Source organism: Fusarium oxysporum, chromosome 14, assembly GCF_000149955.1.
Source record: "Fusarium oxysporum f. sp. lycopersici 4287 chromosome 14, whole genome shotgun sequence".
In the NCBI taxonomy this organism is placed as follows: domain Eukaryota; kingdom Fungi; phylum Ascomycota; class Sordariomycetes; order Hypocreales; family Nectriaceae; genus Fusarium; species Fusarium oxysporum.
In genome coordinates, this window is record NC_030999.1 from 390,690 (window position 1) to 416,617 (window position 25,928).

At 49.8% G+C, this 25,928-nt stretch overlaps 9 protein-coding genes across 12 annotated transcripts; 6 read left to right on the plus strand and 3 right to left on the minus strand.

The window, feature by feature from the left end:
- Positions 1-3,881: 3,881 nt before the first annotated feature.
- On the minus strand, positions 3,882-4,683 carry FOXG_21496 (uncharacterized protein). The gene is made up of 2 exons (XM_018401838.1): positions 4,576-4,683; positions 3,882-4,507 (listed from the first exon to the last, which is right to left on the minus strand). Exon 2 carries the CDS (start codon positions 4,338-4,340, stop codon positions 3,966-3,968), a length of 375 nt encoding a protein of 124 aa, XP_018253858.1. The 5' UTR covers positions 4,341-4,507; positions 4,576-4,683; the 3' UTR covers positions 3,882-3,965.
- On the plus strand, positions 4,428-6,004 carry FOXG_14191 (uncharacterized protein). The gene has a single exon (XM_018394254.1). It carries the CDS (start codon positions 5,166-5,168, stop codon positions 5,523-5,525), a length of 360 nt encoding a protein of 119 aa, XP_018253859.1. The 5' UTR covers positions 4,428-5,165; the 3' UTR covers positions 5,526-6,004.
- Positions 5,777-7,744, minus strand: FOXG_14192 (uncharacterized protein). Of its 4 annotated transcripts, XM_018394258.1 has the most exons (5): positions 7,273-7,737; positions 7,131-7,222; positions 6,585-7,081; positions 6,273-6,523; positions 5,799-6,224 (listed from the first exon to the last, which is right to left on the minus strand). In XM_018394258.1, the coding sequence occupies exons 3-4, from the start codon at positions 6,946-6,948 to the stop codon at positions 6,480-6,482; spliced, it is 408 nt and encodes a 135-aa protein (XP_018253863.1). In that variant the 5' UTR covers positions 6,949-7,081; positions 7,131-7,222; positions 7,273-7,737; the 3' UTR covers positions 5,799-6,224; positions 6,273-6,479. The 4 variants fall into 4 exon arrangements, with proteins under 4 accessions (XP_018253860.1, XP_018253863.1, XP_018253862.1 ...); XM_018394257.1 differs by having other exon boundaries at positions 5,799-6,523; XM_018394256.1 differs by having other exon boundaries at positions 6,273-7,081.
- Positions 7,745-8,075: 331 nt separating this feature from the next.
- Positions 8,076-8,784, plus strand: FOXG_14193 (uncharacterized protein; the record flags this gene model as incomplete). The annotated part of the gene is made up of 3 exons (XM_018394259.1): positions 8,076-8,078; positions 8,166-8,255; positions 8,497-8,784. The coding sequence occupies 3 exons, from the start codon at positions 8,076-8,078 to the stop codon at positions 8,782-8,784; spliced, it is 381 nt and encodes a 126-aa protein (XP_018253864.1).
- Positions 8,785-10,052: 1,268 nt separating this feature from the next.
- On the plus strand, positions 10,053-12,769 carry FOXG_14194 (uncharacterized protein; the record flags this gene model as incomplete). The annotated part of the gene is made up of 8 exons (XM_018394260.1): positions 10,053-10,076; positions 10,163-10,229; positions 10,280-10,578; positions 10,696-10,842; positions 11,304-11,649; positions 11,953-12,308; positions 12,489-12,528; positions 12,585-12,769. The coding sequence occupies 8 exons, from the start codon at positions 10,053-10,055 to the stop codon at positions 12,767-12,769; spliced, it is 1,464 nt and encodes a 487-aa protein (XP_018253865.1).
- Positions 12,770-12,981: 212 nt separating this feature from the next.
- FOXG_21497 (uncharacterized protein) lies at positions 12,982-13,385 on the minus strand (the record flags this gene model as incomplete). Its single annotated transcript, XM_018401839.1, has 1 exon — positions 12,982-13,385. The coding sequence occupies one exon, from the start codon at positions 13,383-13,385 to the stop codon at positions 13,197-13,199; it is 189 nt and encodes a 62-aa protein (XP_018253866.1). The 3' UTR covers positions 12,982-13,196.
- A 1,370-nt stretch (positions 13,386-14,755) lies between these two features.
- Positions 14,756-15,486, plus strand: FOXG_21498 (uncharacterized protein). Its single transcript, XM_018401840.1, has one exon. The coding sequence runs from the start codon at positions 14,914-14,916 to the stop codon at positions 15,400-15,402; it is 489 nt and encodes a 162-aa protein (XP_018253867.1). The 5' UTR covers positions 14,756-14,913; the 3' UTR covers positions 15,403-15,486.
- A 4,776-nt stretch (positions 15,487-20,262) lies between these two features.
- Positions 20,263-21,615, plus strand: FOXG_21499 (uncharacterized protein; the record flags this gene model as incomplete). Its single annotated transcript, XM_018401841.1, has 6 exons — positions 20,263-20,305; positions 20,360-20,489; positions 20,550-20,976; positions 21,035-21,221; positions 21,305-21,495; positions 21,553-21,615. The coding sequence occupies 6 exons, from the start codon at positions 20,263-20,265 to the stop codon at positions 21,613-21,615; spliced, it is 1,041 nt and encodes a 346-aa protein (XP_018253868.1).
- A 783-nt stretch (positions 21,616-22,398) lies between these two features.
- Positions 22,399-24,843, plus strand: FOXG_21500 (uncharacterized protein; the record flags this gene model as incomplete). Its single annotated transcript, XM_018401842.1, has 3 exons — positions 22,399-23,505; positions 23,555-23,993; positions 24,053-24,843. The coding sequence occupies 3 exons, from the start codon at positions 22,399-22,401 to the stop codon at positions 24,841-24,843; spliced, it is 2,337 nt and encodes a 778-aa protein (XP_018253869.1).
- Positions 24,844-25,928: the final 1,085 nt, after the last annotated feature.

Here is a 25,928-nt window from a genome sequence, read left to right on the forward strand (position 1 = left end):
TCCTGGTTGTGTCCGTCTATGTACCAGGACGAGACGATCAAGCGTTGCAAGACACCTGTAACCTTCTGCGTCAGGTCATCTCAGGCACAAGAAGACAGGCCGATAGACTGGTGGATGTGGTGGTTGTCGGTGACTTCAATCGGCACGACCAATTGTGGGGAGGAGACGATGTTTCCCTTACTAGGCAAGGCGAAGCTGATCAGATCATCCATCTTATGAGTGAGCTTGATCTCACGAGCCTGCTTCCCAGAGAACGAAGACGTGGAATGGCGGAGACTTTGAGACAACAGTCGACCTGGTCCTCGCTTCCGCAGATATAGCGTCTTCAACGGTCAAGTGTATGGTACACGGCACAGAGCACGGATCTGACCATCGCGCTATCGAGACGGAGTTTGATATCTCTGTCCCAGTACCACAAGTTCGAGAACGGCTTTTACTCAAGAATGCACCATGGAAAGAAATCAACATTCGGATCGCCACGGCACTGAAGTCTAGTCCAGAGGAATGTACCGTACAGCAGAAGACCGACAGGCTTATGACCGTGGTGTTAGAGGCGATCCGCGCGCTGACACCCAGAGCTAAGCCGTCGCCCTATGCAAAACGATGGTGGACTTCAGACCTCACGCAGCTCCGCCAGATACATACGCATTGGAGGAATCGCGCTAGAGCATCGAGACGAGCGGGGCGAATATGCGAAGAGCTGGAAGAGACAGCTCGAGGAGCAGCAAAGCAGTATCACGATGCGATCAGACAGCAGAAAAAGACACACTGGAACGAATTCCTAGCTGACAACGATAACATCTGGAAGGCAGCAAAGTACCTCAAGTCTGGAGAAGATACAGCATTTGGCAAGGTACCCCAGCTCACAAGGGCTGATGGCACCCGCACGACCAACAACAGGGAACAAGCCGAGGAGATGTTGACCACCTTCTTCCCCCCGTTACCAGAGCAAATCGAAGAGGAAGGCGAACGACCTCAGCGTGGAGCTGCCATTAGCATGCCAGATATCACTATGGAGGAGGTAGAGAGACAGCTCTCCATGGCCAAGTCTTGGAAAGCACCTGGTGAGGACGGATTGCCCACCGTAGTCTGGAAGCAGATCTGGCCGTCTGTTAAGGACCGAGTCCTCTCACTGTTTCGTGCATCGTTGAGAGAAGGAGTGCTGCCGAGCCAATGGAGACATGCCAAGATCATTCCACTCAAGAAATCAAACAAAGAAAATTATTCGATTGCGAAGGCATGGAGACCCATATCACTCTTATCCACGCTAGGCAAGATACTAGAGTCGGTCGTCGCGGAACGGATCTCACATGCCGTTGAGACATACGGATTGCTGCCAACAAATCACTTTGGAGCTCGCAAACAGCGTTCTGCTGAGCAGGCCTTGATGTTACTACAAGAGCAGATCTACGCCGCCTGGCGGGGTCGATGGATCCTTAGCCTAGTGAGTTTCGATGTCAAGGGAGCCTACAACGGAGTGTGCAAAGAAAGACTCATCCAAAGGTTGAGAGCTAGAGGCATACCAGAGGATCTGCTTCGCTGGATTGAAGCATTTTGCTCGCATCGTACGGCAACTATTCAGGTCAATGGACAAATATCGGAGACACGAAGCTTACCACAAGCTGGGCTGCCACAAGGCTCACCTCTGTCTCCAATTCTGTTTCTGTTTTTCAATGCAGACCTCGTACAGCAGCCCATAGATTGCTACGGGGGAGCGATAGCGTTTGTGGATGACTTTACGGCCTGGGTAACAGGTCCAACAGCAGAGGGCAATCGTGATGGGATCAAGAAGATCATTAAGAAGGCACTAGACTGGGAAAAGAGAAGTGGCGCAACTTTCGAGACGGACAAGACGGCAATTATACACTTTACTCGGAAAGCGTATAAGCTCAACTCGGAGCCTTTCGAGATCAGAGGACAGCTTGTCCCACCGAAAACCCAGGTCAAGGTCCTCGGAATGATCATGGATTCGGGCCTCAAATACAAAGAGCACATTGCACGAGCAGCGGCCAAAGGCTTGAATGCTGCGATGGAGCTACAGAGGCTCAGGGGCCTTACACCACGAACAGCACGACAGTTGTTTACAGCCACAGTGGCTCCAGTAGTGGATTACGCATCGAATGTATGGATGCACGCCTGCAGATATAGGAGGGCGAGTCCTATCAACAGGGTTCAGAGGATTGGAGCGAACACCATCGTAGGAACGTTCCTCACGGTGGCAACAAGCGTAGCGGAAGCAGAGGCGCATATCGCCAGCGCACATGAACGGTTCTGGAGACGGGCAATTAAGATGTGGACTGATCTACATACCCTTCCGACAAGCAACCCTCTCCGAAGCTCTACATCTCGCATTCGAAAGTTCAGAAGATACAATCGCTCGCCATTCTACGAGGTAGCAGTGGCACTCAATGAGATCCCGATGGAAGAACTAGAAACGATCAACCCTTTCACGTTGGCACCCTGGGTAGAACGGGTGCAGGCTATAGTGGATGATGGGGATAGTGTTGAGACGACACAAGCAGATCTAGGATGGGCGGTACGCGCCGCAGTGAGTAGTTCAGCACGGAATGGGGTAGTCGGAGTCGGCGGGGCCATCGAGATCCCTGCCTCGGTGCGAGGAGGACCGAAGCTTGAGCGCTTTTCCTTCACGCTCGGCATGAGGACGGAGCAGAACCCATTTTCTGGACAACTAGCAGCGATGGCTTACGCGTTGAGACACTTACCCGACCTTGAGTATCGAAGCGTGGCACTGTTGGCGAGCAACAAAGCCGCCGCGCTCACGGTCCGAAACCCTCGCCAGCAGTCCGGTCAAGAGTATGTTGGATGCATATATGATTCCATCGATGTATTGAGGGTCAAAGGAAACGTGGTGGCTGTCGTATGGATGCCCATCAGTGCTGAACACAGGCTCCTGAAAATGGCTAAGAAGGAGGCGCGAAGTGCGAGCCAAGACGGTGCCGACCCGGCTCGGAAGTTTCCCCGAATGCGATCAACGACCCTGAACATAGTTCAATCAGGTAAGCATACTAGGAAACAGCTACCAGATAACGTCGGGAGGTTTTCAAAGAAGGTCGATGCCGCACTCCCAGGCAAGCACACCCGACTGCTCTATGATGGCTTGTCACGGAGAGAAGCCAGCGTGCTAGCACAACTTAGGACAGGCATGGCCAGATTAAATGGATACCTCTTCCGGATCAGCGTAGCAGCGTCACAGCAATGCGCATGCGGACAAGCGATAGAGACAGTAGAACACTTTCTCTTTCGATGCACGAAATGGACAGCGCATAGGACTGAAATGCTGCAATGCACGGAGACATTGAGAGGAAATCTCTCGTTCTACCTAGGAGGAAAATCACCATCGGATGACGCAAAGTGGACGCCAAACATGCAGGCAGTCCATGCAACTATACGATTTGCAATGGCCACAGGCCGACTCGACACACAATACTGAAACCAGATTGCAAGAATCTCACCTACTTTTACTAACCTACTTACACTAAACACCAAACACCAAACACCCCGTCTCATACAAGCGGACATCGCTTCAGCCGCCGTAGATAGGACGTTGAACACTTGAAGAACAGCCTTCAAGCTAGTTCGCTGGCTATGCTAGTAAATTAGGGGAAAACGCAGGGAGCAATAGGGTAGAAGGGAAAAGCACAATCGAGGAACAGGCGCATTATGGGCTTGAGGAGACCTATTTCAATTCATATGGTGAAAAGCAAGGCATAGTCTGGGCTTTAGGAAATGCGGACACAGATTGAGCAACGTGTAGCACAGCATGGGCTTGGGGAGGCGAGGACGAAAACTAGGCAATGTACGTACGAATTAGTGATTAGTGCCCTATCGGCCAAAATAAGCCGCCGGGCGTAATAAATTGTATTGTATTGTACAAGTACCTCTTTATCAAAAACTTTCAGTTTTCGATGTGACGAGCCGGGACACTACTTCCCGTCTCTAGTTAATTACATGCGATACACGTCAACCAAATCTCGTGGGTCCAAGACTAACGCATTCTCCGGCATTCCCTGCATGCCTCGTCTACGACAATCCGCAACCTGCTGTAGCCCTGCCTCCAGCGTGTCACAGTAAAAACACCATAACCTTATCGGTTCATCCACCGTTTCCGGTGAAAGTACATTTCCCAATGTATATGTGACCTTCTGAGGATAGAAACGAACGCTCTTCAGATGAATCCGCCTCCCGGATTCCCACTGGGCGTCGAAAAGACGTATCAAGTTCTGCCTCATCTGTTTCGGCGTCAAATAGACCCTCCTTCGGTCGGGTTCTGTCAAAGAAACCTCACCCTGTTCGGCTCCACCTAACGGTGATTGACTCATCCTTCGTCTAGTATCGTGACCTCCGTCACTCTCTACTATAGTCTCGACGTCCCGTCCCGGTCTAAGAATATAAAAGACACGCCTTCCCGTCGTGAATCACTATCGTGATCTCAACACATTGAGATAACCTCACTCTGTTCGTCAACTGTCGGTCGCCTCAGCTCCCGCTTGCATTTAGTCAGTCGTGCATCCATGCACTCCGATCTCTCGATCCTGAAATAAATATCCAACACACCTCTTCGTTGACCACTACCGTGGACTCAATTGAAATTGAGAGTCGTTCGTCCCTCACGTACCCCAGTCGCCTTCGGCTCCTGTTTGTGTATAGGGTAATGAATGACCGTTCACCCGTTCACTAGCTCCAATCGAAGCATCATCTGCTCACTCATTCGCAACGGACTGGCGTCCTAGATGAAAGTTCGCCAGTGCTCACACTCGTTTCACTCAAACAATGTTGTTTGGAAAAGGATGTCCAAAAACCACATCCGTGGGAAGTCGTCCCTCCTTATGCTCCTCAGACCCGTCCTGCGGGGTAGTGAACTCCGACCAGATCGTTCGTTCCTCACTCATTGGTGCGTGAAGACGGGTCTCCACTCCTCCGTCGTTTCAACCACTTAGAACCGGTCTTCGCTCGTCCCTCGCTCTCGACCTTTACAGGCATTGCTCATCGCTTACGCTCTTCACCTATCAACTGCTGCGCTCCGCTTGCCTTAGGGTGATGGACATAATCTGTGACCAGATTGTCCCATGTCCCATCGTCCCCCTTGAACCAATGTTAGAGATCGCGTTCCGCGATCAAGGGGGACTTCTCTACCTACTATAAATATGGGTGAATTGGCCTCGAGTTTCAGTGGCATACAACGAGCATCTTGGGAAGCAACATGCGCTCCTGATGACGACGTTTCGGTGCCGCAACCTCAACACCTGTCTACAAATAACAACTATCCTCCCAGCTCGGAACGGCCCATCAAGAAGAAGCGTCGTCGTAACGGCATGCAAGAGGCTCCCAGGGTTGTGGGACAAGTTGGAGTGCCTAATCCAGCACCTCGCCCTCGAAGGACTATAAAGAAGTTCGCGCCAGAAGAGGTGGCGCGGTTGATCGAACTCAGGAAAAAAAAAAAAGCTGACATGGAAGCAAATCGCAGAAGAGTTTCCGGGGCGATCTCCCGATTCATTGAAAGTTAAATATTGCACGGAGCGCAAAAACAGACCAGCCAAGATTGATGAGGCCAACCAGAGGGTGCCACCCAGCCCCTAAATAACTCATCATGGTGTGTTTGAAAGACTTTCTGACTTTTTATGTGGGACCAAAAGGTTCAAACTCGCCTCGGAGGTGGATAGAATGGAATATTGACAATAGTTGCCAATGAAACGGTCCTGGCGTTGCTGTAGGATCTTGTGAACAATGCGCTCAGCCACTCGAGTCATCCCAAGGAGCAACCTCACGCACTAGATCGGAAGGGCTTTGAAGGTGAGGTGAAGTTTACTAAGCTACTGACGTAATATAGCGAACATTGGGAGGACACAACTCGAAGTCTTCATAGACTTTATGACGAATGATACAATTAATATTGGTGTGGTGACTGTGATTTCGCACTTTTCCCCTGAAGCACTCCGTTATGCCAAGCTTTGCCCCAACAATGCGGTCCCCGAATAAACGTGATGAATAAAAAGCAGACGCGCCCAAGTTGAGCCAAATCCACTTAGTTTTGGATCGAGATGGTGTTGAACTTCCGTCGTACGTTCTAGAGAAATGCTTGAGGATATGAACACATCGACGCGTCTTCCGGATTTGGTATCTCATAGTGTGACAAGTAATTATGGTAGACAAAGGGTGCATGTCTTGGTAAAAGAAGGTGATTCCCAAGGCCAGTCAACACATGCCTGCCTCCTCAGTGCTGAATAGTTCCAGCAAGAGATCTTCATACTTACACATTGGTCCACGGTTACCATAACCTTCGGATAGCTGTCCAGAGGTTGTGTCTCTGTTCAGCCGGGAATAGGACTGCCACTGATGTTGTTTCTGCTGGACTCGTGGTAAAGTGTCTTGCCCGCTCGTTGTTGGAGTATGTTACGGTTCAGAGACAATAGGGATACTAGATTGAGCCATCTGATAATGAGTATATTCCCAATATTGGATCAATACTTTTTGGGGTTCGTTCGCCATGTTTTCTGACTGGCTGCTAGATCCACGAGCGTAAACATCCTGAGGAATCCTTGGGCTGGGGACTGGAGTAGCAGTACCTGATGCTAAACACAGAGGGTTTATGGAAAGTTGTTGGACTTGTTGTGATAGCTGATCTTGGGGCGACACAGTGTTTGTCATCATGGCAACACCTGGGTGCCCTGTTCCGCTGATACCGTAAGTCTGTTGAGTTACAGCTTCTTCTTGAAGTACTAGCTGAGTATGTGTTTGCTCTCCGTACTTGGAGATACCATGATAATCGCCGGGGACACTGGTTGGGATCCCATGTCGATTATCCTCGTGTTGGGGCATGTGGTGACCTTGGGATTGAACCGGAAGGCCGGCGGAGTAGGGCCACCAATTCAGACACTCATCTAGGGTACCTTGGTCTGTGAAACCCAGCTCGTGAGGCGAAGAGGTCATCGAGGAGTGCTGAGGAGTGGCGGGAGGCTGGCCATCGTAGGAGTCTGGCGAGCAGTTGTCGCTGTGATTAAAGGTCTTTCCTTGGTTGTACGGTTTCCGTTTATGATTTACCCAAGCTTGCCGTTTGCTAAACCTGAGGCCCGAGTTAGTGTAAGTACTTGATTCAATGGTATCAACCGTACCAACGGGAACACACAACGTGATCACACTCGTACCGGCGCTTTTCGTACCGACACCTCCCATGGATTAGTCGATGCCGGCTTAGATTCGATGCCTACGCTAGCTGTCAGCCTGATTCGAGTCCTGAGCTTTCTCTACACTTACATGTCTAAATCTTTTCCCACAACCGGGATACTGGCATAGACAAGGTTTCTCTTCTGTGTGTGTTCGGATATGACCCTTCAGAGCACTCGGCTGAGTAAAGCTCCAGCCACACTTAAGGACTGGACAAACGTGTGGTTTTTGTCCAGTGTGTATAAAAAAATGCCTCTGTAGATCTTGATTTTGATTGAAGCTCTGTGATGGAAGTTAACAAAGGCCCACCGTCATGTGTTTTTTTACCAATCCATTTGCATGATGGCCAGTCACACGGAAAGCGACGAGTAGAAGACTCGTTGCTGCTTCGAGGCATTTGAGGCAATAAAGATGATGTAGAGAAAGAAAGGATCGCTGATGAAATGTTGAAGATCCAGTGCTGAAGGCAAGTCGACTGTACGACCAGTCCTTGGCTTACGCTGTAAGATGCAGTCGCCGCTATTCAGGTTCGGGTGGTCCTATATTATGAACACCATTCGTCAGGAATTCAAGAACAGGATACGACACACGCATGCTGGCTTTATGAATTGGCTTGCATTGCCACAGTCCAGGGTTAGCTGAAGCCCCTAATTCTACTAAAGCGTCTTGGCCCCGCACCTCGGATGGTTCCCCAAGCATTGAGATAAACGACGTTTTTGACTGGCGACAAGGCACTGTTGCCTTGTATTGAATGGCTACAAATGAAAGGCGGGCCATACCCCTGGCCATTTTTGATCACCCTGTTCCATATCAAATGTCCCGCGGTTCCTGGCGGTTGACGGCAAGACTTCAATCATGTCCACATACTGCTAGCCAAGGCCAGCAGGGACAAGATGGTTAGTCAAATTACTTAGCCATCAAAGAAGCGATCTCAAAACGTCAACGCCATCGCATCTTGTCTTTGTAATTCATCTTTGCCATAGAAACGTGCCTGGCTTGGGCTTGATAGTGGCATGAGCTGGCTTCCCAGTCCGAGCAAAAAGGAAAGAAAGACCCGTGAAGCCTTTGACTGGGTTCGTTCACGCATGAGATTAATTCAATGCCGATCCTTGCCGTGATGTGGACAAGCCATATGCGTCGATGCTTCATTTCGCGGCCGTGAGAGCGACATGACACCATGGCAGTATCACGCCGTCCCGCCAACAAAAGTCACTCTGCGGACTGCGCGCCCCACCAGGTATTGATGTAGCTAGTAAACGTGGTTCACGCACTACCCCTGTTCTCAAGCTGTTGTGTACTTTGTAAAATTTGAAGAGTACCTCCCGCTGTTACTTGCTTTTTGCGCAGAAGACTTCGAATTCGTGTATCCCTGTCTACCCCTGGTGTTGTCTCTTTACGCTCGACACAATTTATGGTGGAGAGATGGACCTATCAGAGATTTTCATGCCCAAGGTCGCTTATTTTGGTGCCCCACTCAGACCATTGAATAATCTGGCGGCTGAAGGCCGCGCACACGCCCTACCCGCTGCAGGCTGCAGAGACAAGGATTCAGGGTTACAGTTCCACATCGTGCTAACCTCCCATGCACCAGGAGCTAATTGAAACCAGGCCATCAACGTTAAGCATCCGTGCGCCTTGGTCCAGGTTCAGTCAACTTTCAACCCCCCTGCAGCTGATATACTACGACTGTCAAGACGAGGCTGTGAGGTGGTAATATTAGCATGCGAAGTGTGCATGTCCATTCGCTGCGACAGTGACAGCGGACCTGGAATACGATGTTGACCTAGGCAACTTGTCCTATGTGCGGCCACTCACCATCACGAACGCGGGCCAGCCTGACTAGGAGCCTGCGCAGTTGAACTGCTATGAGCTGGAAGGAGGCGGAGGAGGGCCTTGTCTGCATTGACCTGCGCGACGTCGAATAGCAGGACTGCATGATGTCCAAGGCACCTGGACTCCGCCTACCTACGGGGATAGACGCTCATCATTATCGCCAAGGCACCTGGTGAGTATTTGCCGCCTCCCCGAGGTTATCTTCGGCCATGAGAGCGTGGCTGCGTGGGTGGGTTGCTACCCTCGTCGCGCGACAAGAGGGCCGAAAGATGACCAATCCCGGACCTGCAAAGGCAGTCCAGCTGCAGGAACAGGGCGGTTGAAATTGCTAGCCCCTAAGACCCTGACACAGAATACCTCTACTCGATCACACTAGTGGCACAACAACGTTTGGGGAGCCATCCGATAGGCTGAGTACCAGGACCTCTTGTGCATCCTCTCATGGGGCGACACGCAAATCCCTAGAACTTGAAAAGGCAAATAAACTCATAAAGTCAGCACGCGCATGTTTGGTCTTATGTTCAAGTCCCTGATTAATGGTTTTCACAATCAGATATCGCCTAAGCTACCTGAGCCTGTATCACGCCTGCGTCAGGAGTTGATCCCATCCCGAAACTCAGCACTTACCGGTCTCTTGTTCGCCAGGTCTCGCTTGGTTCATCTACTTTGAACTTCAGGACATAACCCAGTATGGTCATAGACCAGGACCCTCCACCTCCAAGCCTGATATATCCAACACAACCGGCCGGAAATGGCACTAACAACCATCATCTAGTAGGGTTAGAACATCAAGCTACATCCATCGCAGACGTACCATCAAAAGGCGAGGACGAGGCATGGCAAAGTGCTATAGAACAGGTCCGCAAATGCGTCGTGTCAATCAAATATCAACGGCCCTGGAGATTCGACAGAGAGTTTTGCGACGTTGGTGAGGCCACTGGTTTTGTTGTTGATGCGCAAATAGGGTAAGGCATTTCGATGAGATAGATATCCTCAAGACACTGCTAATGGAGACAGCCTTATCCTCACAAATCGACATGTCATCGGTCCGGGGCCCTTTCGTGAGTCTATAGTCTTCGAAAATAATGAAGAGCTTGATGTTCGGCCCGTATATTGTGACCCGGTACACGACTTTGGCTTCTTGAAGTTTGAGCCAAAGTCGCTCAAGTACATGGATCTCATTGCCGTGGAACTTGCTCCAGGTCTTGCAACAGGTAACCTTTCAACCTGTTCAGTAATAGCGTTTGATAACACTTTAATACAGTCGGAACGGAGATCAAGCTCATTGGTAACGACAGCGGTGAAAGTGGGAGCATCTTGTCTGGCTATATCAGTCGTGTCGACCGAAATACTCCTATCTACTCACAATACACCGACTTTAACACATGCTACTACCAAGCAAACGCTTCTGCCTCGAGCGGAAGCTCTGGAAGTCCGGTTTTCAACGTCGACGGCCTTGCTATCGGCCTTCAAGCCGGTGGAATCTCCAATGCTTCAACTGACTACTTTCTCCCCCTGGACGCCCCACAGCGCGTACTGAAGCAGATCCAGAATGGCGGAGAGGTAAAGAGAGGCGACATTCAGACTGTCTTCAAGCGCAAGCCTTTCCTTGGCTGTCAGCACCTCCGACTTAGTGATAAATGGGAGAGTCTGTTTCGCAAAACTTTCCCTAACCTAAAGGGTCTCATTGTAGCTGAAAAGGTGCTGCCAGAAGGACCATCAGATGGCAAACTAGAAGCTGGAGATATTCTCATCAAGATTAATGGGAAGCTCGTCGATCAGTTCCTTTGCCTGAACACTGTCCTCGATGAGAACGTCGGCCAGACAGTGAGTGTCCTTGTCGCGCGACATGGGTGTGATATTGAGCAGGACATCGCCGTCCAGGACCTCAACGAAATCACACCTAGTTGCTTCTTCAGTTTTGATCGCACTATCTTACACGATATCTCATATCAGGTCGCTCACAGATACGGCCTCGCTTGTAGCGGAGTTTTCGTGAGCGACCCTGGTTATTTCCTCCACCCAATCCGGAGACTCGCGATCATTGATAGTGTCAACCACAATCGGACACCAAACCTAGTTGCTTTTGTACAAGTTATGAAAGAGATCCCAGTCGGAACTTCAGTCCCAATCAAATACTGGTACCCCGATAGCCGGTATAACCTGGAAACCGCTGTTGTGTGACTATCAATCGTGGTTGGTCCCAGAAGTTGAAAATGTTCAAGAGGAATGATACGACCGGCGATTGGGACGTTGAAGCCCATGCAAATACATCACCTTCAGTTCAGCAAGCGCGCCATCGCGTACCGCATAGGCCCTCTACCCGTATAATAGACCAAATAGTTGCGAAAACTATCAGCAGCTTGGTTCGCGTCAAATGTTATACGCCACTTGCACTTGACGGGCTATCAGCGAATGTGACATCAGGCTTAGGACTCGTCATCGACACTACAGGCGGCTACATCATCATATCCAGGACTGTAGTACCGAATACATTGTGTGACATTGAAGTCACGATTGCCGACTCGTTTTCAGTCCCCGGAACTGTTAAGTTCCATCATCCATGGTACCACTACGCCATCATTCAATACGATACGAATCTCGTGCATCCCCCAGTCAAGAGCGCAAGATTGAGTAGAGAGGCTATCTCAGAAGGACAGAGAATCTTCTTTGTTGGATGTAACGGCAGTGATGAGATTGTACATGCTTCTACATCAGTCACTAAAGTCATTCCATTTGACGCAAACCCTCCGTACCCGCCCAGAGCTCGTCCGGTCAACACGAGACTCGGTGCTGAGTGCGACACTGGTTTTCTTATCGCAGAGGATAGTTCTGTTCAAGGGCTCTAGATCACTTATGGAATTGTGGACGATCGCGACCCAGACCCTATCAAGGAGTACCTTGGAATAAGCTCACATATTATCGCCCCGAATACAGAAAAGCTCGGTCAAGGAGTAAACTTAAGCCTCAGGAGACTTCCCGTCGAGCTTCAACCTGTCAAGATTATTGACGCTAGAGCCATAGGCGTTTCTGAAGAGTGGATCGAAAAGATCCAGAACGACCCTGCAGACGCTTACATGTTCAAGGTAGAACGGACTTGGGGCCAGTTGCCTGATCAGTTTCAAAAAGAGGATGTCCTACTTAGTCTGGATGGCAATCTTGTCGCTAAGCTCTCCGCCCTTGAAGCCACGGACGGGAAAGAATTTCTTGATGTGGTGATTTCACGCAAGGGTCAGCAAATCACTTTCAAGGCTCAGACCGTTCTTGAAGATGATTTCGAAACAACTGAGCTTGTAAGCTTTGACGGCTTGGTTGTTCAGAGGCCACACCGCACTGTTAGGCAGTCCATCGAGAAACTGCCCAGCGACGTTTACGTTACTTGCACTTACCGCGGCTCGCCCGCACATGCATATCACGTAACTGCAATGGCTTTCATCACACATATCGATAACAAACCTGTAACTTCTCTACAGTCGTTGACAGCTATGCTTTCCAAGATTCCCCACAACACACGTAAGCTTTGTACCACCCCTTTATCTAAGATAATGACTTAGTTGGTGTTTCTACAGACTTCAAGATGAACATGGTAGAGTACTCGGGAAATCCCTCTTTCGTCACCTTGAAGAAGAACGAACGGTTTTTTCCACTCACAGTATGGTCTCGTGATCCATCGGAATCAAAAGGCTGGAAAAGGATCACATATGAGAATGGGATAGCTGCAGCAGGCGAGGGACATCACGGCCTCTCCATGTGATTGTTTTCAGATACTCACAGCCTCCGGCTTGACGAATGAAGCGGCGGGCATGAGAGCAGCAACAGATGTGTTGGTCGATTGTTTTCTAGTTGTAGCTTGTGTACGGTATTCTCTGCAATAAAGTTACTTCAAGCCAGCTAGATTCCTGAAATTATGATTTGAAGTATCCGAACACCCAATCCTATATCAAATCTTTCTACAGTCCCGTGCGTCATCGTATTCAATAAAATTTTAGTTTTCGCCAACTCAATTTTATTATTGGGCAACGATGTGAGTTGGTAAAATTTGATGCTAGAAATAGAAGTAGGTCCGGTGTTCGTGTTATCGGCACGCACGCCAGCGAGCAGAGACTGTTGATGATGAAGCCCGCTAGCCTCCTTAACCGTAACACCTCGCCAACTGTCACAGAGGGCTTTCACTCCAGATATTAGACGTCAGCTGCGCCCACCTTAATCAGGGACTCTTCCATCTCCTTCCTTCCGCCGCCCAACTCCCGACGGTAGGTCAAGAGGCCTAATCGTTGGAAGTCAGGCCATGTTAGTGATGGCAAGTTCGTGTACCCGGGTGCTGTCGCATAGGTTGGCATCCAGGAATTCTTGGCTTCCTCGGTCGTCATCTCGATGGGTGAGTATGCATGCCTGATCTGGGAAATTCGGGAAGTTTGGCTACGCCGTTATAGGCTCATGTGGCAGGTGTGCCGCGGATGGTAACTGCATTGGTCGATTGGCACCGAAGCACTACCTGGACCAGGACGAACTCGACAACTTAGGTAGCTGCCCAGGGGATATGCACACCTGAAGGAAGCAGCCTGCTGGGTAGCGACGCTGAGCAGCCAGATCGATGCCTGGACCAGCTGACCACGGTCGGCAAGATCGGTGTGGGCAGTCAGGTCAGTGATATCGTCAACCATGAGATTTTTTTCCTTGTGGGGGGGGGGGGGGGGGGGGGGGGGGCGTAAATGTCTGAAATGCTCGGGAAGTGCAACAGATCTCTCTGTCAATAACATGACGTCGATTGGGATGGCGAACGGGGGTCGTGTTGAGCAGGAAAGTTGATGGTGTGTTGGGCTACTGAAGTCGGAGGGGCTTCAGGTGCATTGCGAGGGCGGGAGATGCGTCGTGAGTTTAGGCGCTTTGCGGGAAATTGCAATCATGTCACAAAGTTCGCTACCCAGTATGCGCAAACCTGAAGGAACCTCCATCTTAATGCCTAGCCACGATATTCCACTCCCCTAGTACAGCCCTGCTTCTTGTCGCTATTGTTTAGCGAATGTTTGGATCAAGAGCGGTCTTTGGATGCTTGTTGCGGCGCGAACGTTTGGTCGTGGGGAGGGTCTACCGGAGGATTGTTGTTGAGCAAAAGTCTTAATTGGGAGCGGTTCCTTGGGTGCTTGGTGTTGAGCGAAACAGGAGTCGTGTCTTGCATAACCGCATTAAGCGAAACGTTGGACCAAAAGCGGAAGCCGCGCTGCTGTCATTTGTAACTTCGTTCTCGTACAGTCTTTCTCCAAGTCTGATCGTCAATCGCAGGTTCGTCATCCGCAGAGGGTTTCTTGGGAGCGAAATCTCTCTCCGCGAGCAGTATCTTGGGGGCTCATCGTTGAGCGGAAGCTCGTCGCGGTCGGTCGCTTGGAAAATTGTCGTGGAGCGAGAGTTGATTCTCGCGGGCACATTCTTCGAAACTCATCGTGGAGAGCGCTAGTCCTTTACTAAGGGGAGCGTCTGTCGGAAGCTCAAAGCAGTGTTCGTCTTTGGGGGAGCGTCTGGAGCACTAGAGGCCAGCTTGATCTGTCAGTGAACAATACAGCCTGCATCCAAAGTCCATAACATACCGGCATGCTTATTGATGGAAGCAAGATAGAGCAGAGTGGAAGAGAGTGCTAAAGAGGTGGGGTTTGGAAGCGTGGGTACGTGTCATGCGAGCCATGCGGGGTGTAGGATGCAACCAACGACCTACCTACGCGTCAGCCCCGCGTTTCCGCTCAAACTCTAGATTTCGCTCCCCGACTCACGCAGCAAACGTGAATATGGCAATGCAGATACCGACAACCGGAGAATAACGTCCAAAGCCGGAGCAAAGAGTAATACCATCAGGCCCGACAAACTCCCTCCTAGCGGCTCCCCAAACCGCACGTCGACCCAAGCATGACCCAAAGCCAAACTCTTGCGACTCCGAAATCTTCGTCGATGTCTTCCGCTCTTGACGGACCGAACCCCTATCAACCCCGCTCCTACCGCATAATTCCCAGTTGGCACCGATTCAAAAGCCAGCGTGACCCATCTACAGATATGCCTCGTGGGGAACTCGCACATTGGAACCTGTCAGGTATCAAGATTCTACAGTGTATAGATGCTCAAGAACACAGCGTTGATCAGAGACGCCAAGATGAAGGGGTCCAAGAACACGAGCAGATCGAAGAACGAGCAGAACTCGGACCTGGAGTCTTCAATAACGGCGGTGAAGAGCTCTTCCTCTATCATAGCGATCTCAGGGATCGGCTCATACTTGGAGTTAAAAAGATCTCCTCATCGACCAGGCCAGTAGGTAGACTCATAGTGAGCCCTTGCGGTTCCTCATGCCAACAGGCCAGTAGAGTTGCCTCTTCCCCAGCTCGCCCTTGGTCGTATATGTAATTGACCATACGTAGACGAACGTGTTGACCGCGGAGTCGTCCTAGTTGGTCGTGTTGTGGTTGATATTGTACTCGTCCGCGATGAGGAACCAACCAAACAAGAGCGTCCTCTGCATGGAGGGTGGCTTGGGAAAATTCAACCAGGTCTTGCTTACCAAGTTGGAAATGATCTCATAGTTATTGACGATGTCAGACAGCTTGCAAGTTCTCACCACTCTCGTTTAGGTTCACTGCAATCAATTGTTAGCATTACTCATTAAAACATATTGTAACTTACTTTCAAGCGTCTTCTCATGTTTGCGAATGGCCTTTATCATAAACCTTCTGTACCTTCCTGCTCTGGCTTTCTGCCGTCCCCCTGTTTCCAATAAGAACAGCGTAGGTAGGCTCCAGCGAATTTCTCTATCTCGGTATGTTAAAATGGCATTAGATAACCTATGTATTAGGTTTACTAATCCGCAGCTATTGCTAGTCATCGCTCATTTAAAATATTTCATCGACACTGCTTCCTGGTTATCTTGACTTCCCAAGACGTTCTGATTGACTTTCTCTACCATTGACAGAGCATTGCTTCGCAAGGAATCATGGAGAACCCGCGAGCCCTACTGATTTCTGCCATGTTTTCGGCATATGATTTATGATCCTAATAAATACACTTCCATCGACCATCCAAGTGACACTTCCCAACATATCCACGTAAGTATACTCACAACGGCATAATAATCATCTGTCTCACTGCTCCCCAAAGACCTGAAATCATTAAAGAATTGTCTTCGTGGTACACGTCAACGAATTACAGGCGGTATCTTGCGAATGCGATCGATCTTTGTCGAAACCTTCTCCCGCAACGGGAAGGTGCCTAGTGTTGCCAGACATCATCAATCTTTGTCTCAACAACCTGTACTTACCCCCTTACGATGTGGTGTCGTCTGTAATCCCCTTTGTTTGACGCCAATTGCGCCTGCGCTTCCTCTCATGCCATCCAAAGGTTCTGTCTGGTATCATGGCCTCCGTCCTCCTGACCCTTACGCGGAATGCTCAGTATCATCTGTACGAGCATGGAGCCAGATTCATTGCCAGATAAAAGGGCTTCAAGTATGATATTAGGAATACGTTTGCGCGAGACAGACTGATGGGGATGTGGGAATGAATGGCGGATTTAATTGAAATGGTGGATATACTGAACCTTCATTTCTTGTCTCATGACGCGCCTTTCGCTTGATGATGTAGGCCATATGCGAGCAGCCCATTGATACTTGCTCTGCTATGACTCTTACATGACTTAATAATGAGTCATGAGTATCTCCGATTGGCCTGATGTTGGGCGTCTGCGTGGGTTTGTGTCGTTTCGGCCGTTGATAGCACTTGCTCTACAGAGCACTCCAGACTGTCAATCCGTCATACTGCAGACCCTATGTGGACGGCTGCATACCTCAATGGCCAAATAGCGAATACTGCACAGGGTGGAGACCCCACCTATCATCGCCGTCCAGCGATTCCCTTTTTTTATTTTCCCTCTTTCTTCGTCTTCCTCAAACAGTCATGCCCTATCAGCCTCTCCGCAACATTGTTCTGGCTCGTCATTACAGATATGGATCGCTGGAATAGGACGCGGGCCTTGACGTCGTTGGTATGCCTCGGTCTGATGACCTTGGCCGATTGTGTGACCGATAGCCTGCTCCTGACTTTTGCCAGTGACTCTCAGATGCAGCCTGGTTCTTGGAACTTGAGAACAAGGTTCCGATCAACTACACCGAAACCCACCGGTTGATCGATTGGTGTATTACTCATACACTTACATCAATCAACCTGAACCCTCGACGTGATCAACTACCCTACATCGACGACCCTGGTTGATGTAGGTGTAGTGGATTTTTGCAGCGGTGGATTTTTAGTGGGACAGGGTATCCAGTTTTGGACATCTGGATCCACCCTGTTAGGAGGTACTGTCTTTTGTGAGGGCAGGGCCACACAGACTTTAGTATTTCCTAACTTATTTTCGGGCCCCCAGTAGTTATAGAGGATATCCTGGGGTAATTTCCCGTACAGGTCCAAATTTTCATCGATCTGTTTGACGCATTCACACCTCCCGTAATGACCGATCCTTTAGAAGACAAAGTCGTTGAGACCTCTCCACCAATTCTTTCACCATCAACGTTACTAGCTGATGCCCAACAGCTACAGGAAGAACGTCTGTTTCGTCATTTCCGCGGCTGGCTCTTCTCCGAGCGCGCAAAGGACACCTCCTCCTGGACTTGGGACTACGGGTATGATATCCAGCGGGCTCATGAGCGAAGATGGGTATGCAAACTCTGCATTCACCAACGAGTCCCCCAGCCGAAGAACTTCACGCATACTGGTCTTCAAAACGCCAACACCGGCCGCACCCATGCAGAAGATCTCTGAGGGTTTGGCAGCGGGAAGCTTGGGAACGCGGACAGGCATGTTGTGTATCTGTGGTGGAGGGCTCAATAGCTGATACCTTGACGCTCGATCCGGAAAAGCCGCGGGAGCAGGCCATGGCGAACTCCTTCGTCAAGAACTTTGACAGGGACCATTTTCAACGGATGGTGATGCAATGGATCGTTAAGAGTAATCTTTCCTTTCTCACGGTCGAAGACGAGGATCTCCGAGCCATATTCGATTATCTTAGTCCATCAGTGTCAATACGTGGTGGCCACTTATCTGCAGATACCCTCAGGACCAGGATTATCACTGAGTATCAACGACACCGCCACACCGTTATCGACGTCCTTCGACAATCTCCCGGCCTGATTCACATCTCTTTCGATGGCTGGACGTCGGGAAACCGGCATACCTTGTACGGAATCGCTTGCTTCTTCAGAGATGAGCACAACAAGCCCCGTAAGATTGTGCTGGGTGTGCCCGAGGTTTCCGTACGCCACAGTGGATCGAATATTGCAGCTCAAGTCCTTGATATCTTGACAGCCTACCAGATTACCGAGAAAATAGGATATTTCACGCTTGACAACGCAGAGAATAATGATACAGCGATGGGGGCCATTGGTCGTGAACTAGGCTTCACTGGTGCGTCTCGCCGAGGCCGCTGTTTCGGTCACACGGTCAACTTGTCAGCAAAGGCGTTGCTTTTTGGCAAGAACGCAAGCGCTTTCGAAGAGCAACTCTCCGGCGCGTCGGCCCTGCCGGAAGCAGACTGGGAATCATGGAGGAGCAAAGGCCCGTTGGGAAGCTTCATAACCTTGTCTATGACATCTTTCGGTCCAACAGATTGATGTACTTGCTGCGAGATCTTCAACAAGATGCAATCAGCAAAGCCAGTTCGTTAAGGGAACGATCGAGGAAGCCACTTACTGTGGTGCGAGACAATAATACCCGCTGGCTTTCCCAACTGTACATGATCCGTAGGGCACTCAAAATTCGGCCATATCTTATCTTACTGGTGGTAAAGTACAAACAGGAGTGGGAAGATGAGAATAGGTCGAAGAGGACGGGTCAGGTCAGGAAGTCCGCAAAACTGCCACGTATCTGCGAGGAGGAGAACAAGCTAACGGACAGCGACTGGGAAGCCCTCCAGTGCCTGGAGGAGATATTGACGCATTATGAGAATGTAGTGAGGACTTTGGAGGGTGACGGACAAGTTAGAAAGAGAAGGCGAGGGTTTCTGGGCTCATATGGTAACATATGGGATGTGATTCTAGGTTTCGAAGAGCTCCTCTCGAAACTAGAGCAATACAAATTGCTTGCAGCAGGCTTTCCCGACGCCGAACAGTTCAGGATCGGGATTAATCTCGCCTGGGACAAGCTTGAAAAGTATTATTCAGCTCTAGATGAAACACCCATCTACTATACCGCTCTTGCTCTCCATCCTGCATACAAGTGGGCGTATTTCGAGCACACTTGGGACACCCATCCAGAATGGGTCGACAAGGCTAAGGAGATGGTTTACCGAGTTTGGAGGACCGAGTACGCGAATTCCGATATCCTCTCTCAAGCAGACGAGTCAGACGACCAACGTCCAGCAAAAAGACGCAAGTTCTTCAGCCCATTCGAGGCCAACAGTCGTCATATGCCGGCAAGATACGACTCTTCAGACGATGAAGCAGTCAAAGGTGATGAATACGAGACATGGCAAGGTAGCCGCGAAGTGAGTGATAGGAGAGTTCGCGATCCTATTACGTACTGGCATGAAAGGAGGTTGAAATACCCTCGACTTTCGCGGATGGCGTTGGACTTTTTGACCATTCAGCCAATGTCTGCAGAGTGCGAGAGGCTCTTTTCAGCTGCCGGAAGAATGGCGGTGCCGTCGCGAAGCCTTCTGGATGCCCAGATTATCTCCATCTGTCAGGTATCGCGGTCATGGTATAGGGCTGGGATCGTCAAGGAACTGGATCCGATGTTGATCTCGTGGCGCGAGGAAGAGCAGATTTATGAGGGTCTTGGGATGAGTGATGGCGAGTTAGCAGAACAAGCAACGGCATGGCTGAGGGCTCAGGGCGATGAGGGAGAGAGTGAGGGGTAGTAGGCTGGGCAAGTACCATCCATGATCAAGAGCGCAAGTCACGTGAGCGAAGTGTACGACAAACCAACCGTCAACTACATCCACCAAAGGCGCTGGTGTAGCACACTACACCCACCACACCGGACAGTTGCTTACATAATTTACATTTACACTACTCTGGGTCGAAAAGTGTAGTTGGTGTAGTTGATCGGAACCTTGCTTGAGAACATGCGCTATTGTTCTCGGAGGAGTGTCTGGTAATTCTTGACGCTCCATGCGCTATCACTCGCACTGCTAATTGTAATTCAAGATGTGATAGGACAGTCTGTCCTTGGCTACGTTCTCAGCACCAGATCGAAATATTGCGCCATGATCATCAATATGACGAGCATTCTTGCTGCCGCTATCGTCACGCTCTCGAGCGGTACGGGCCCCTTGAAAACGATCTTCATAAAATAATGGAACCTAACGGTGGCAGTTCTCTTGGGTCACAACCGGTCTCTCATGGTTGCTACAGGAGGCCGTTTGATCAAGTGTGCCGGAGGAGGATGCCATGGATCAGTATTTCTTATGCTCGCCATACTTCATAGCCAGAAACCTCAACATTAGTTTGTCCACTCCCCTTCTTGTCCCACAGCCATCCATATGACAATATTAATGATCGATAGCTTTGCTTACCACTATATGACAGGGGCAATCGGAGTCCTGACCCAATCTCTCGGCTCCTTATCTGCCTCTCGCTTATCCAGGCATAGTCACATTCTGCCTGGTGTTTTTTCTGGACTTTGTTGTCTCATGGCGTATTCTGTCATTCTCTTCTTGAAGAAGATGGATGCCGATACGAAAGAACCGAGCCAAGATGAGTCTAGTCCTTTGCTATCACACCAGCAGCAGATCTTGCGTGTCGATGACGCACCAGCTAGCCAGATAGCTGTGGCAGGATATATTTCCCGGCACGGTGGTAGTAGCTCTCCCCTTAGAAGCCAAGACCTGAAGTTTCTCCCTATAGTCTTTGTCCTTATGGGTTTTTGCAAATCAACCCGTCCGCTCTTCACAACGTATATCCAGCACAGACATGGTGTCAGTCCTACAGAGGTACGAAACCGCCATTACCTTGCTGGTTGACAGCTGCTCACTTGAAGTTAACCGCTAGGCCGAGCATCTTTGGCTTCTTCGTACCGTTCTTAGCGTCGCGCTTTTCGTTTTTGCTGGGCTGTACACTGCGTACATCAAAGAACCCGACTACTTCAACCATGTGCAGGCTAAAATAGCCATTCTATTCATTTCAGCTGGCGCATTAGCGATCGGCCTCCCTGGGTCATACAATACCATTACTACAGGTGAGATTGCAAGACTACAATATGTGGATATCGCTCTCTGACTGCGGAAGCCCTCATCATCAATACCATTGGCGTCGTAACAGACCTGAGCATACTTGCTTTTGCATCCACTCTGCTCAAAAGGCGCGATGCAGGATCTTTACTGATGCTCATTGCATCAATTGAGAGCTTTGGAACATTGGCCGGGGTTGGAGCACTCTACCCACTCTATCAATTGAGTTTACGAGACAGCCTACCTTTTCTCGCTGGTGGTATACCCTACTACATTTGTGGGGTAAGTTATTCCGTTGTCTAAGCCGTCGTGATTATACCCGCTAAGCCCTGAACCCAGACGCTCTACGCCGTCGCTGCCGTTATTCTCTGGTCAGTGGGACCCAAGCCAGCAACAGAATGAACCATGAAAGCTAAGATATGATGGGATGTCTGTACTCGTTCTCAAATGAAAATTATGTTCAAGTAGCAAGGCCCAACAGCATATAATAGACCTGAGACGCTGTCGAGCTACCACTTCCAATGTAGGATTAGATACTTGGTGTTGCCAAAATGCATTTATTCCTCGTTGACTGACCATGCCAACTGTTCCAGGTCAACATGTCTACCGAAAGCGACGTATGTAAGAAATTGGAAGCGGTAAAAGTCGTGACACTTTTCTTAAATTGTGAGGTCGGAAACGGGAGTCCAACTTACCATTTAAAGTTACCAGCGCGGGCCAGTTGATATAACTATATCGAGTAGATCAGGGGGCGGCGTCGCAGACAGGTGTACGGGGTACGGATAAGATCCTGGATTGAAGTCTATAAGCCCGCTAAACTGAGGATAGCTCAGGAGTCTGAGCCAGGGTTCAAATCCATACCACGAAATCCACATATGGATCCATAATGTGGATCCATATCCATTCCATTCCATTCCACGTAGGCTTCAGCATTTCCATATCCACGCCACGGAACCCCTTCCACATGTTCCACATGTGGAAATTGTGGAAAGGAATGGAAATTTAGGTGGGGTTTGAAAATACCTGGATTTCCTTGTGAAATAGCGCATACCCTAAGTACTTTCAATCGCCAATAGCAACGCAATAGCAACAATTTTCCACTCCGTTTTACCCGTACACAAAGTTCAAACAAGTCTATTCTAGGAGGGTTTACTATTACTCACGCCCTTACTACTCCAAACTGAAATGGCCACCCTTCATCCAACCAAGTCAACCACACCCATTCCAGAACGTACAGAAGAAGACAATCAACGACTCTTTCAGCTCTACAAAGGCTGGACCTTGACGGAGAGAGACGGCCAAGTGCGTCAATGGGTATATCAGTTCGGCTACGATATCCAGCATGCCGATAAGGGGGAACGCCGATGGGTGTGTTGCCTTTGCATCAAGCAAAAGCGGCCGAGGCCAAAGAGTTATGCCATCAAAGGGTTGCAGAACGCTGAGGGTCACCTGTACACGGACCACAATGGCATCATGGATCCGACAGGCAAGAGGCAAAAGCCTACAAAGGCATCCGAGAAAGCACATCAGTCCATTGCAACAATCCTACAGTTGAACCCGAAGGAGCCGAAGGAACAAGATTTGATCAATACCTTGATCAAACGTTTCGACAAAACTGTATTCCAGCAGAAACTTGTCAACTGGATTGTCAATTCTAACCAATCCTTCTCGATCGTCAACGATCAAGATCTTCGAGACATCTTCAACTACCTCAATCCATCTGTTGAGATCACAAAAGCTAACATTACTGACGTGACCGTGCGTGCCATCGCAGAACGAGAATTTACCAACAACATGGAAAGAGTGAAGGATGCTTTGCGAAAGAGTCCGGGACAGATCCATATCCAGTACGATGGCTGGAAGTCTGGTAACCGACACGCCTTATACGGCATCACATGTGTGTTTCGGGATTCAAACAATCGGCCACAGAAGTGTGTCCTCGGACTGCCTGAGCTTACAGAGCGGCACACAGGCGAGAATATCGCCGGGCAGATTATCGAGATCATTCGGGAGTACGAGATCAGCGATAAACTCGGATATTTCACATTGGATAATGCCGGTAACAATAAAACCTCGATGGGGGAGCTTGGATTAGAATTTGGCTTCGACTGGGAGAAGCGATGGGTTCGCTGCGTTGGCCACGTTGTCAATATAGTAGTGAAACAGATGCTGTATGGCAAGAACCCGGATGCTTTCGAGAAAGAGGTCTTCGAAGGACTTCACACGGCAGCGAAGGAGCATGAAGTCTGGAGGAGGCGAGGCTCTGTTGGAAAATGGCATAACTTTGCTGTTGTAGGTGGCTGAGTCCTCGGCTTTATTTGTTATACTCACGAAGACCTAGGAGGTGAGCAGATCGGACACGTGGACCGATATGCTCAAGAAGGTACAGGCTGTCGAGAGCCAACTCTCTGATGACGCTCAGCTCAAGAAACACCGTCCAGTTGGAGTTGTGGTCGACAATGCTACCCGGTGGCTTTCCCAATTCTCGATGATTGAACGCGCTCTCGTCTTGAGGCCATTTTATAATTCTTTTGTCCAGAGAGCGTCAAACGAGTGGGAGAAGGTCAACTTGACGAGAGCTGGCCACATCAAAAAGGGCTCCAAGCTGCCCTTCTTCCTGAAGGAAGAGAATCGCATGACACCTGATGATTGGCATGTGCTCGGGACTCTTTACGACATTTTGCTTGACTTCCAGCTGGTTGTGAGAGGTCTTGAGGGCGATGGACAGGGAAAACACCAGAGAAAGGTTGAGGAAAACGAGATCGACCCTCCACTGTCTGGTAAGCCTTAGACTTCTCAAAAGCGGCCCGATTCTTATTTTAACAGCTGACTTGTACAGGAACAAGCTGGGATCTTATTCACGCGTACGAATTTCTTCTCGAAACCCTCGAATCCGCGAAAAGAGCAGTCGCCAAGTTTCCGGACGGCCATCACCTCGCTGTCAACATCAACCTGGGTTGGCTCAAATTGAACGAATACTACGAGCATCTGAACGATAGCCCCCTGATCTATGGCGCTGCAGTTCTTCATCCTGCCTACCGGTGGGCACTGTTTGACGATTTGTGGGGAGACGACGACGAAAGACAATTGTGGATTACCAAGGCGAAGGAGATGGTCCAGGATCTCTGGGAGAGAGAGTATAGGGACCTGGAGGTTGATGACCCAGAGATTGAGTTGCCTGCCAATAAGCGGCTGAAGACCTCAAGAAACAAGTTCACAGCGTGGCGCACAAAGAAGCGAGGACTGACGACTGTAGGGATTTCTGTTACCGAGCCGCCAATTCAATCCCCAGCTCAATCCCCTAGGTCCTCAGTTGGCGGTCTGGATCTTGATGAATACGAGCAGTGGCAGCGTGATATCGAGGATGCTGATGCTTCTGTCACAGATCCCTACGAATACTGGCACATAAGGCGGCTCAAATACCCCCGGTTGTCTAGGATGGCCTTGGATCTGCTTACTGTGCCACCAATGTCAGCCGAGTGTGAGAGGCTATTCTCGACCACTGGCCGCATGGTTACTAAGAGCCGCAATAGGCTAGATGCCAGTACAATTGGGCTTTGCCAGACACTACGGAGTTGGTTGCGTGCCGGTTTGATCGGGTCGCTAGATAGGATTCTAATGGACGAGTGACAAAAACATCGACGTCCAAGGCATGGATGCGATCCACTAATTACCATTGTTAGACAAAGTAGGTTTCCATTCCACAAATTCCACAATATGGATTCATTTCCATAATGGATCCATTTCCACCCATTCCACATCGAAGTTATTAGTCAGCATCCATATCCACGCCATATTCACAAATGTGTCGTGGAGTGTCGTGGATTTGAACCCTGGTCTGAGCCCACCGCCGTGAATGATGTATCAGATTTGGTTGACGAGGGTCGTTGTAAAATCGGGCACAGGCGGCTCTGGGCCGATAGGATAGCTTGTTGTCTCTCTTTTCATGAGAAGGGAAATAATGCAAGGACTCGGCTTCGTTCATGAGACGTTCTTATTCAACAAGGGAACATGGAGGTTGCCATCAAACCCGACGCGAAATTCAATATGTCGCAAGTTTCTCTTGATGAAACTTTTTCCGCACTTGTAATCTTTTCTTCCAAAGTTAATCCAAAAGCAGCCGGGTCCTTTGTTGTCTGAATCCATTGTAATTTTACAGAGAATACTGAAGAAGCAAAAAATCCGGATCATGTTACAGATTATTAAGGCAAACAACTTTTGGTACTACCACATCAAGTACCCTACACGCCCATCGCCTGTCTTCACGACCAGTGACGCTATACATGCCCGGTGAATGTCTTGCTTCCCCTTCGATATTCTCGCATCATTTCTCGCATAGGACGCGGAACATGTCGTCAAGTCTATATAATGTAAAATCCCAGTCTTCCCAGCCTGCTATGCCGAAATTGAACCAAGGCGTTGTCCTCAGGCCAGCAGGAAACGGGCACAGAAGCGAGCACCCCACTTCTGACCATGGCACGATGATTGCCTTTTTCTCTATGCATGATGATCCCTTCCCGAAGGCCAGTTCCTGTCTGTCGCGGGATGGATGATAAGTGCTCGTATCCGTGCTCTCATTGTCTGGTCGACGTTCTTGGCTGGACTGACGGTTGTTGTGCCGCGGACGAAGGCTTCCTGGCGTGGTCAATTCGAAATCAGCTTCGACCAGGCATCGAGAAGCTGTGACAAGCCGGGGGGGGGGGGGGGGGGGAGCA

Excerpts from the sequence above, each read along its gene's own strand:
- FOXG_21496 (XM_018401838.1), bottom strand. The coding sequence starts at position 4,340 with ATGAGTCAATCACCGTTAGGTGGAGCCGAACAGGGTGAGGTTTCTTTG.
- FOXG_14191 (XM_018394254.1), top strand. The coding sequence starts at position 5,166 with ATGGGTGAATTGGCCTCGAGTTTCAGTGGCATACAACGAGCATCTTGG.
- FOXG_14192 (XM_018394255.1), bottom strand. The coding sequence starts at position 6,948 with ATGACCTCTTCGCCTCACGAGCTGGGTTTCACAGACCAAGGTACCCTA.
- FOXG_21498 (XM_018401840.1), top strand. The coding sequence starts at position 14,914 with ATGACCCAAAGCCAAACTCTTGCGACTCCGAAATCTTCGTCGATGTCT.